Below are 12,381 nucleotides of genomic sequence, written 5' to 3' on the forward strand. Positions count from 1 at the left end.
TTGTGCTTTTTAAAGTTTTTTAAAAATATATTTTTAAAAGTTCTGTTTATAGTAGCTTAGCTAAATTGTGAGGCCTTTTATGAAGGCATTTTTACCTTAAAAAGCAATGGTATAAATATCTAAATAAATAGAATAAGAAGAGCCAGGTGCAGCAGTCAACAACGTTACAGTTAAGATCAATGTATGCTTAAGAGTCCAAGGAAGATGCTAATCGCCTATTCCCATATTAGTAAATGTATGCTTACTGAATGTTTAGTGGCAAAGACAAGCTGTGCCAGGTAGCATCTGTTTTCTGTCTCCTCTCACACCTTTCCTGCATTGCTTGACATAACACGTCAGTGGGAGTGAAGAATGAATGCAATCCTTACCAGGTAGTGTTTTATTCACCACAAATGACCAGATGAGTAGCTCTTTACATGCAGCCTCCTGTCTCCCCTATGCATTAATTTACAAATGTGTAAATGGGCCCATTGTTGAATGTGAACTGAATAACTTGTATAGTGTCTGGATGTGGTACAAAGTAGATGACTTTATGTCTGCTCAAACGGGATTGTATGATGCCAGACTGCATGCATGTTATGTAACCAGGATGGGTTAATACAAAATCTACTGAACCAGTATTCAGGTTCACTTGGCTAATATGTATATTGCTTTGATAAAAGAAGAACATTGGATTATTTGGGCTTTAGTCTAGGCCAATCTCCAGCTTTGTAGGAAGTACAAAAACTCCACCAGTCTGCACATATGCATATGCCAAACCACACTCCTAAATAGTGGGTCTGGCTAACCATTACCAGGAAGGAGTCACTATTCTCAAGCAAGTGGCTCTGCCAATTTTAATTAAAGGTAATGCAGAATCTTATTTCCTGTTGCGTATGTGTTGCAACTGAACCATTCGATACTGTTCCTTAGTACAGGGGAAGGCAATCTACAATCTTCAGTCTAATTTCAAAAGCCCTCTGTAAGTTCTTGGAGGGAGAGGAAGGAGAGAGAGGGAGGAGAAGGGAACGGGATTGCAAGGTGAACAGATCATGTAATGCCTATAGTGCGCCAGCTGCACTGGTTACCAATATGTTTCTGAGCCCAATTTAAAGTGCTGGTTTCGACGTTTAAAGCCTTGAAACAGTTTGGGACCAAATTACTTGAACGACTGCCTTCACCCTAATCAGGCTGCCCACACTTTAAGATAAGCAAGAGGTGCCCTTTTCACTTGCCCATCTGTGAGGGCAGTTAGGTAGGTGGGTATTCAAGGGAGGACCTTTTCTGCAGTGACCCCACACCTCTGGAATAAGTTGCCATCAGAGTTTCACCAGACCCCATTGTTGCATTCTTTTAAGAAGGCCCTGAGGACATCTTTACTCTGGCCTTCCCCTGATTATGTTTTATCAGTCTAGGTTACAGCTGCAGTTGTGTTGTAAGTTCTGGCTTATGCTGATGTTTGTTGTGTTGTGGAACTTTTGCTGCTTTTATTATCGCATCTTTTTTAGTATGAATTTTGTTATATGCGTTTAGTGCTGTACACTGCCTTGAGAGGGCTTCTGCCCTGAAAGGTGGCCTATACATAATTTAAATAAATAAATAAATAAAAATAAGGGAGTGGTCTTGCCTGCCATCAGCATGCAGGCTCCAACAGATTACCCCTGAGGGAATGCAGCCCTTAACAGAAAAAAGGTTCTCCACCCTAACCTTAATATGTAGTAAGCATTTATGTTTGTGTTCTGTACCTTAATAGTAAGCATACGTGATTGTCTTAAGAGCACAATCCTGCAGGTTGCGCTCTCAAAAGACAGAGGGCTCTGAGTTCAGAGCCCTCAGCCTATCCTATGCCCAGCCTGCAAGAGACAGGCAGGGTGAGAGGAGGATGGAGGTGATCTCATCTACTTTCCTCTGTTTAAATTGCAAAAAGCACCTAGACGGGCCTCTGAGCCCGTATAGCTGACTTCACTTTCTGTAAGTCAGGGAGGGGATTATATGTATCCCCTCCCCTCCCACCAGCATGCCCCCTTTTCTTCCTCTTCGACTTCTCTTACGAGGCTGCAGTTGCAACCTCATAAGAGAAACTTTCTGCTTCTGTCTATAGGCATGAAGGAGGAGATCCACAGCATACTGTGGCACCCCAGATGCTGTTTAGGGACCACAGCATTGGTCTCTTAACTTTCTCAACCATTGCATTACAAACTTTAGATCAACCTGAAGCTCTTCTTAGAAAATAACATTCTAACAACACCGCAAGATATTTGTGTATGACTAATAGGTGGATCACATCCATATTTATCTGTTTTCCTAGGTGGAAAAATGTATTAAGTATTGCCACAAGAATATGAGCGCTATCGTAGCCACACCATGCAACATGAATTGCATCAACGCTAATCTCTTAACTCGCATAGCAGATCTTTTCACACATAATGAACTGGAAGAAGTGAAGGACAAGAGAGATAAATTTAAGAGGTACTTGAAAAAAACGTAGTATCTTAATATAACAACAATAATCTGTCCTTTTGCCTTTCCATAGCATCATCCAGATCAGAGCAAAGACCATTTAATCAATTAGTATGACTAACTGGTGATACAAATGTGAATTTTGAATTTTCTTGCAGTGTTTGATAAGTTAATTTTAAGATCCTAGAACCCACCAGGTTTGGGCAGCAGCAGGGTGACAAAAACTGGATAAATTCTTAAGACTTACAGTTTTTCTGGCATAAATGTGTAGAACAATGGCCAGATAGGTCCAGGCCTTGGTAATGCCGTGATGCGTAATCTATTCATGTATTAAGATGTCTGTTTCTTCTATTTTCTGAGAACTCGGATATACTGAATTACAATACGGCATTCTTGCTTATTTCCTTGCTTCTGTTGTAATAGTTTCATGGCTTCAACAACCATTAATAGCTTGTTTTCCTAGTAGGGAAAGTGTCGGTGGGGCATTTTGTTTTGTTTTTCTTACCAGCTGGGCACAGGATAGGCAGATTTTAATTTTTTTCTCATTATATATGTGAAAAATATGAAACATTTGACCAGGTTTAAAAAACAGATGAGACTGTTTCTGCATGCCCAAGTGGCTTGAGTTTCACAGACAGCAGCCTCTAATAAACCACTTTCGACACAGGGGACTTTCGAAATCAGCTTGTGATAGGACTTGGTTTTTTTACATTCTGTTGGGCATTTTCTTCTATATTTCTGTTTTCCCAAGCTTTGGGGCACACCCAAAGTAGCTCTTTGGATACCAGCCAGCACCCACAACCATCTACTCATCTCTCTTGGTTTAGAAAGGCAGTGTGACCTATGTCACTCAGGTCATCTAGTAACGGGGATTAAGCACTGACAGCGTAGTAGCCCAGAATGGTTGTGGAGTCTGACCCTTTTTAAAAATGTCTCGCTGCAGCTTGCAAAGAGAGTTGTTGACACCACATGTCTGTTCAGCCAACAAAAAATTAGTTTACAAGTGGTTTAGTTGGTAGCTCAATTTTATAATTAGTCTTTACTTGCCACTGACAGCAAACTTTTCTGTAAGAAGATAGAGCGATTATTTGATCCAGAGTATCAGAACCCCGATTCTCAGGGAAGTGCAGCAACCCTGTACAGGTACAGAACAATTGTCTTATTTGTCTTACCTTGGCACATACTTCTTTTTTCACTGTGAATCTACGATGCCAGTCTCACCGGATAACTTTGTTCTTGAACAGGTGCTGTTTATGTAAGAAAATTCTTATTAAGGACACTGAAAGAAGAGTCCCATGTGTTCCTGGAAAGATCAATGTAGATCAGCATGGCAATATTATCTATATCCACATAAGGTGCTTTATAAATCATGTTGTAATAACACTTTTACAGGGTGTGCCTGTAGAACCTTTTTAATATGTGCCCTGGCAGGTTTTTCAGTTATAAACTGAGCTCCCTGTCTATTGTTCCAGGTTTTCAAAGTCTCAACCCAGTGCTCAGTCCACTAGGGAAGAATGACTTAAAAATGTATCCTATGGCTAAGTGTTATGAAGAGTTTAATTAGCAAAATACGTTTTGCAGATCAGTAGTACCAACGCCACAACAATCATTATAAACTTATGATGTCAGCAGTATAATTTTTGTTGTTCGAATATTTAGTCTGATTCTAAAAATGTGGATTTGGTAGAAATGATTTTTAAAGTCTGTGTAAAATATCCCATTAAAATGGCTAGGAATGTAACATTCCCAGCTCTCTAGCAGGTTTAATGCTAGTCTCCAAAAGTCAACCTAAACAGGAAAGGGAAGGAGTTTCTTAGTGATGGAACAGCCACCACAGTTCTTTTTAAGCACCGTTTGCTAACATAATTGGATGGGCAGGATCCAATGTTTTCAATAGTTTGGTTCCATAAAATATGGCCCACCATGGTTTTCAATTTTGCTACCCATGTTTTACAATATATGTATGTTTTTAAAGTATATGCTTTAAAAAAACTCGGGCTGTCCCATGATTACATAAATATTAGTAAGTCCAAAAAATAATTTGAATATGAGAAAAAGACATAGTTCAGAGAACAGAAGCATACTTTTTTTTTCTTAAGTGATGCATCCATGTGCTGCAGCAAACATCATCTTGGAAAAGGCGTTCTCCTTTCTCTCATCCAGGAAGGAGTGCCTCTTTGAAGATGGTACTTACAAGGGTTTTCTTGGTATAATGTAATCTTTTCTTTAAAAAAAAACTGCCTTGAATTTAATTCAGCAGCATAACTAATTAAAATCATAGAATAGTAGGGTTGTAAGAGGCCTATAAGACCATCGAGTCCAACCCCCTGCTCAGTGCAGGAATCCAAGTCAAAGCATCCCTGACAGATGGCTGTCCAATTTTATCTTGAACGCCTCCAGTGTGGGAGAGCCCACCACCTCCCTAGGCAATTGGTTCCATTGTCGTATTGCTCTAATAGTCAGGAAGTTTTTCCTGATGTTCAGTGGAATCTGGCTTCCTGAACTTGAGCCCGTTCTTCTGTGTCCTGCACTCTGGACTGATCAAGAAGAGATCCTGGCCTTCCTCTTTGTGACAACCGTTCAAGTACTTGAAGAGCACTATCATATCTCCTGGAGGGAGCAATCCTATGGCCCCTAGACAGCATCTGGGAGGCCATAGGATATTTTGGATTCCTGCACTCTGACCTCAGAGGCAGGAGTTTGGGCTTCCTTCCCCCTCGCAGGTGACGTGGAGAGAACCATGCTAGCTGCCTATCTGAGCTCGCAAAAGCAACCTTGAGGAGGAGGGGAAGGGGGCAGTTCTGTGAGCAGGGAGGGGAGGGACTGAGGAGGCCAGCTTATGAAGCCTACTCTGGCCTCCCCAGCCTCCTTCCTTCCCTCCCACTCTGCAGAGCCCCAGCTTAGATGGGGGAAAAGCAAACATGCAGAGTGAGGGGAGCACAGAGGCGAAGATCGCCTGCATACTCCTCCTGCTCTGCGTAGGATGCCCATCAGCTTCTGAGTTCAGAGGCTGACAGGCATCCTGATAGGATTGCGCCCTTTTGCATCCCTTCTACACGTTGTAACTTTGTCAGTGAGAGGAAAGGTGGGAGAACTAATTTTCTGTACAGAAGTTACCTGTGGGAATTGAGAACTAGTATCTTTCTCTCTGATCTACCTGACCACTTGTTCCTCTCTGTGTACAGAGATAAATCTTGGGATATCCATGAGTACTTACTAAGTCTTTTTGAAGAATTAAAATCTTGGCGAGATGTATACTGGCGCCTTTGGGGAACTACCAATTGGCTGACCTGTTCAAGGTGTAATCAAGTGAGTATTTTGGGGGCCCTCTGCACACACTTGACTGTCCTACAGCTTATAAGGTAGCAGTTTTCACATTGTGTAAAACTAAGTTTTCAGACATTCAGGTAGGGATGAAGTAATAGATATATAATCTTTGATGAGTTAATTTGGTGAACTGTTCTAAGAATGCTTTAGAATGGATCACCCAAGACTTCAGTCTTATCAGTATAGCATTCTCTTCAATGTCTAAGAGCTACAACATGTGCAATCTCCTGGGTGCAATCACTTGCTATGAGACATCACTATGTTCTGGCATTAAATATTTTATTTCTTTTTTTAAAACTAGGAAAGATCGACCTTGGGCGGGGTGGTGGTGGTAACATTTGCTGTTACTGTCTCTCCCTTGCAGACTTTCCTGTGCACTGAATTCTCACATTGCCAATACCACCCTCAACCGGTTCTCTACCCAGGCGTGGCAAGTGCTCTTGGTTCTACTGGCACTGGAGTATATCCCTGCTGTAACCAAAAGGTTCTTAGGTTTGATCCCGCTCCCCTTCCCAAAGTACGTATTTCCAAGAGAACTGAGAATCTCACTGCTCCTTCTCGTTAATGCTGAGCCACGTTTATACCCAGCAAAAGTGTGAGGGCGTTTCTCCCACACCCTGGTGCTTTGATTCCCACTGTATAATTGAATGAGCTGGAGTAGGTCCAGTAAAATTGTATGGTGCCCATGCAGTATGCAAACTAGCTTCACTCTGACCCTGTGCAGATGTAACACTTAATCATAATTGGGCATTGAATCCAAATACCCAAACTAGGATGAGCCACAAATTAGAATCTGAAACCATGGTTAGAAGTGGGTTTGCAAACCATTGTTTGTGATTATGTCTCCATTAAGCAACTAGCCCATCTAATCTGGCATCACTTTGCCTTTTTTTTTAATGGAAGGGATGCAAAGTAAGGGACCATGTGATTGGCTTGCCTGCTGGAGGCGAAGGTGGGGATGCTGTGCCCTATCAGACTGCTAAAATACTGAATGATCTGACTCAGCACAGAAATGTCATTGTTGTGCCTTTTTCAAAAGACCAAAACAGGTGAGGAAACAGGTATATATTAGTGTTTCTCTGGGTAAAATAATTCCCAGACAGAGATGCCACCAGTTGAACAGGCTTCTCTGGAATCCATAATGTTAGCACCCATAATCTACCCAAACACTTTTTCTTTCAAGCGATTCTGGAATTGGACTGAGTGATGAGAAGGGGATTGAATGCGATGTGCTGTTGGAACCAAATTCACCATGGGGCCCTAAAACGGGAGAAATTAATGCTGTGAGTAATTATTTTTCCTTCCTCTCTTCTTTATTTTCACATAGCTTGCTATGTCTTATGGATTGGAATATCGTGTGGAACCAGTTCAGACATGATGTTTCCTTTAAAAGAAGAGCATTGGAATTGTGTCCATGGGGGAATAAATATATCTGGGAAATGTTGTGTCCTAATGGAAGATACACAAGTAGGATGTGGGCTTCCTTAAGCAGATCTCCGTGTGTGTTTTCCAACTGAAACCACACATGTTCCTTTACAGAAATGTAAATCTATTCCGAAATACTTCCAATCTGGAAAAAATTCTGAGGCTCCAATCCGTCTCCTGAGCACATTGGTTCACATGTAATACCAAATCATGACTTTGTGTTCCATGACTGAGCCCTGGGCTCCTTCACTCCCTCCCCCTCACACTCCACTTGCTTTCAAAGAAACCATGGTTTGCTGATTGAGATGTATTGAAACCATCATTTGCCATTACATGTGGAAGTACACTGCCCTGAGAGGGTTCCACCCTTAAAGGCAGCCTAAACATAATTTTAGATACATAAACAAGACAGACAGACTGATGGATAAAGTGGACTGTCTTAAGGGAAGTGGGGAAAGGGTAGAGGGCACATTAGAGCACAGGGCTCGTTCATGAAATATCAAACCATGGTTTGGTGTTACATGTGAACACTCTGTCGGTATTGTCCCAGCTGCAAACTGGATTTCAATACCAATGGGTTGGTAAAGTCAGAGATGGTGGGGTGAAGTTTGGGGCACATCACTCCCTTGTGTATCCTATGTCCGATTCCTACACACAACTGCATGATTCATGTGCCAAGTGACCGGCTCAGGATGGAGCTTTAAAGAACAGTTAGTGGCAGATGGTCAGTTTGGGTCTTAAGCAACAATTGAATATGCTAGCACTCCCCAGAAATATCATTTATACTTAAATTCAAGCATTCAAGCCTCCTGTTGTTGCCCTTGGGGCAGGAGGGTGCCTCTCTATGCACAAAGTGGTGCCATAAGAAATGCTGCCAGTAACCCTGCCACACTCCCTGATACTCACTTCTGCCCATTTTGGTTTTCTTTGTCTTCTCCAGTTCCTTTCTCTGAAAAACTGGACCCTCCAGCTGGTATGTTTACCCCAGTTATCCCTGTTCCATGGGATGATACTTTTTGCATTTTAAATGTTCTGTATATTATTCACTTGTGTTAGATTATGCAGTTCTTTGGCCACTTCTGGCACAGCAGCTCATATGATCAGGTGTGTTTGGGTCCCAGAGGTACTGTCCCCAACCATTGTAGGTGCTTCTTCTCAACCAATGCGATGCATAACTGTCATACAAGGATTGAGCTAATAGTATGAAGGCACAGTGTGGCTCTCCTCTTGAATGTCTATCCTCATACATGAGAGATTCCCAAAACCACACTTTAAGCTACTCTGAGCTCTGGAGAAGAACATAGACGAGTGATTGATGAACTTGTGTGCCATTGGGAGGATATGGTAGCATAGGTTATAGTCCCATCTAGCATCCATGTGAGGCATCATGGGGTTTTCAGGGACTACTGGAGGCTGGTGCAACCTTGACAAGACTTAAAAGGTAGTGTAAACAGTTTCCCCAACCCTTTACCTGATAGGAAAGCAAGTTAAGCTGCTACCTTTGCCATGTTTAGGATGAGGAGATAGCTGAGGCTACAGAAGCGGCAGCTACTACAGATTAATAGAGTCAAATCTATAATATTGCACTAGCAATATCAAATTTTGTTATAATATTACAGAATGCTTCTCAATGCCAGTTAGCATTGTATGATACCAATTACTTGGATCCAGTCTGGTATGGTTTTCGGACAGAAATGGCTTTAGTTGCCCTGGTGAATTACTTATTCCGTGGAATGGACTAGTAGAGTACAAGCCTGTCACTTCCTCTGTACATGTCTGTAGCCTTCAGTACCGCTGGCAATGGTACACTTCTTAGTCACACAGCTAAGCTGGGACTGGGAGATATGGTGTTGAGGTGGCTCTAGTCCTTTTTGTAAAGTGGGACCCAGAATGTGGTGCTGCGGGACTCCTGCTCAGTCTCATGGCCATTGGCTTTTGTGGTGACTCAGGGTTCCCTCTTGTCACCAATGCTTTTTAACATCTACATGAAACTGCTAAGTCGAAAAAATCCAGAGCTTTGAGCTAAAGCACCCTTCCCCAACCTGATGCCCTCCAGATGTTTTGGACTGCAACTCCCAGCATTCCCAGTCATTGGCCATACTGGTTGGGGCTGATGGGAGTGGAAGTCCGAAACAGCTGGAGGGCACCAGGTGGGGGAAGACTAGTATATCAGTACACAGATTAGAATCATAGAATAGTAGGGTTGGAAGGGGCCTATAAGACCACTCAGTCCAACCCCCTGCTCAGTGCAGGAATCCAAGTCAAAGCATCCCTGACAGATGGCTGTCCAGCCTCATCTTGAATGCCTGCAGTGTAGGAGAGCCCATCACCTCCCTAGGTAATTGGTTCCATTGTCGTATTGCTCTAACAGTCAGGAGATTTTTGCAGCTCTACTTCTCACTCCCACCTACAAAACACAGGGAGGCTGTGGAAGTCTGGAACAGGTATCTAGAGGCACTTTTGGGGATGAGCAAATTAAAGCTTAATCCAGGTAAGGTGGAGGTACTTTGGGTAGGGAAACTCATTGATCCGGATGGAGGTGTGTAACCGGTCTTGCACAGGATTGGACTCCCTCTGAAAGACCAGGTATATAGCTTGGTATTTCTCCTGGATTTTTTTTTAATTATTATTATTATTAAATTTATTAATCGCCCATCTGGCTGGTCACCCAGCCACTCTGGGCGATGTACAGCATATAATAAAACAGTTTAAAACAATAAAATTCTACAATAAAATGTTTTCTAAAATACCATAACCCACCCCAAATGCCTGCCTGAACAACCACGTTTTTAATGCACGACGGAAGCTCATTAAAGAGGGGGCATGGCGGAGTTCCCTAGGGAGGGAGTTCCACAGAGTGGGGGCCACCACAGACAAGGCCCTCTCCCTCGTCCCCACCAGTCTAGCTGTCCTGGCTGATGGGACAGAGAGAAGGCCAACCGAGGCTGATCTTGTTAAGCAGCCTGTCTGGTGTTGCTGGAGGCGCTCCTTAAGATAGGCTGGGCCAGAACCATATAGGGTTTTAAAGGTCAAAACCAACACCTTGAATTTGGCCCGGAAAACAACTGGTAACCAGTGCAACTCCTTCAGCACTGGAGTGATGTGATCTCGCCAGCGGTTGCCTTTAATCAGGTGAGCCGCCGCGTTCTGTACCAGCTGCAGCTTCTAAACCGTCTTCAAGGGTAACCCCATGTAGAGCGCATTACAGTAGTCTAAACGTGAGGAGACCAGGGCATGTACTACCGATGGGAGCAGATGGTCGGGAAGGAAGGGGCGCAGCCGCCGTATCAGATGGAGTTGATACAGTGCTGTCTGGCTCACAGCTGACACCTGAGCCTCCATGGACAGCTGGGAGTCCAAAATGACCCCCAGTCTGCGGACCTGGTCTTTCAAGGGTAGCTGTACCCCATTCAACACCAGGTCAACATCCCCCAGCCTCCTCTTGTCTCCCACCAAAAGTACCTCGGTCTTGTCAGGGTTCAGCTTCAGCTTATTTCTCCATGATAGATGGCTGTTCATCTTCATCTAGAATGCCTCCAGTGTGGGAGAGCCCACTACCTCCCTAGGTAATTCGTTCCATTATCGTATTGCTCTAACAGTCAGGAAGTTTTTCCTGATGTTCAGCTGGAACCTCATGTTCAGCTGGAATCCTGTAATGGGCTCCTGTAACCAGGAATAATGGACTCCTGTAACTTGAGCCCATTATGCTGTGTCCTGCACTCTGGGATGATCAAGAAGAGATCCTGGCCTTCCTCTCTGTGACAACCTTTCAAGTACTTGAAGAGCGCTATCCTATCTCAGTCTTCTCTTCTCAAGGCTAAACATGCCCAGGTCTTTCAGTCTCTCCTCATAGGGTTTTGTTTCCAGTCCCCTGATTATCTTCGTTGCCCTCCTCTGAACCCTCTCCAGTTTGTCTGCATCCTTCTTAAAGTGTGGTGACCAGAACTGGACACAGTACTTGGAAGACAACTCCAAGGCAGTGTATAGAAGGCCATTTAACAAGGTGGCATTCTCCTGGGTTCCATATAGCAAATGGGGATGTCTAGCCAAGTTTTTTCTCTTTTCATATTCATTCTCTATGGCGCAAGTAGTTAACTAAATCAGTTTTCACTTTGCTGTGAGGTCTGTGCCAGGGGCTTTATTAAATTATTTAGCCATAGGTAGGGGTAGGAAAATCTGTCAATTCTGGTTTCTCTCAGTTGTCCTGTGTTAAGTTCGGATTGTCCTGCACTTTGAGAAAAAAATTTATATGAAAATTGAGGAAAAAGTTTGTATGAAATTCATATGCGTCTTTGTGTGCATTTCTTCTAATACATGCATTTTTATACACACTTTTGCCTAATGCACAGATTTTCTTGCAAGACATTTTTTAATCTAATGCATTTTTATATTGTTTTCTCTAATATATGCATTTTTATGCGTGCCTGTACCTAATAAACACATTTTTGTGTGCATTTTTTGATTGGAGAACTCAACTGCAAAATTCAGAAAAGTATGAATTTTGAAGGATGACTGAGTTTCAGTTCACATATTGTTTCAAAAGTGTGAAATTAGCAACTGAACAACTTTATCCCCCATCCTTAACTGTAGGCATTCATAAGGAGGTAGCAATTGCAGGATAAGTGGAAAGGTCTTCTTCTGGATTAGTATCTGGTTGAAGATTAGAAAGCAGCAGGTAGAAATAAATGGGCAGTTTCTGCTGTCGAAGGAAGTTAACAGTGCAGTTTTATTTATTTAGGGCATTTTTACCCCACTCTTCAGCAGAAAAAGGCTCCCAGAGTGGCTTACAAAGGTTAATATTAAGACAGTCCCTGCCCTCAGGCTTACAATCTAAAAGACACCACACAAAAGGAAAAGGGATTGGGAGGAAGGAGGGGAAGGAAAGCAAATACATCTCTGACTGATGTATTGGGCTAAGTTGGTCTCCCCCCTGTGATGATGTTCTTCCCGGGAGGCAGGAGATGCAGCCCCTCAATACCTCTCGGTGCTCCAGCCAATGGATGAGACCAGAGTCTGCACTCCCAGGCCCCATCTACATGAGCCATTTGCCCCAGTGCTGCTTCAAAGGGAAGATCTTTGCCTTCAACAGATGACACAGTCCCCACTTCGCAGCCCAATCATGGTTTTCGTGGAGAAATCCAGGTTTTCTCAGAGTCCATTTGCTGTGAAGTTTTCACTTGCTTTGGGTTC

General features: G+C 43.0%; 1 protein-coding gene across 1 annotated transcript in view; it reads left to right on the plus strand.

The window, feature by feature from the left end:
- Positions 1-12,381, plus strand: part of SANBR (SANT and BTB domain regulator of CSR) — a 60,184-nt gene that overhangs the window by 29,950 nt on the left and 17,853 nt on the right. The window contains exons 9-16 of the mRNA XM_084829328.1: positions 2,288-2,448; positions 3,496-3,582; positions 3,684-3,794; positions 5,625-5,748; positions 6,131-6,283; positions 6,670-6,815; positions 6,950-7,049; positions 8,132-8,164. Coding sequence (XP_084685454.1) covers positions 2,288-2,448; positions 3,496-3,582; positions 3,684-3,794; positions 5,625-5,748; positions 6,131-6,283; positions 6,670-6,815; positions 6,950-7,049; positions 8,132-8,164 — 915 coding nt within the window. The remainder of the gene's footprint in view (positions 1-2,287; positions 2,449-3,495; positions 3,583-3,683; positions 3,795-5,624; positions 5,749-6,130; positions 6,284-6,669; positions 6,816-6,949; positions 7,050-8,131; positions 8,165-12,381) is intronic.

The sequence above is a fragment of the Heloderma suspectum genome, chromosome 1 (genome assembly GCF_057233095.1).
Source record: "Heloderma suspectum isolate Gila_16-S chromosome 1, 16-S_ref, whole genome shotgun sequence".
NCBI lineage: Eukaryota > Metazoa > Chordata > Lepidosauria > Squamata > Helodermatidae > Heloderma > Heloderma suspectum.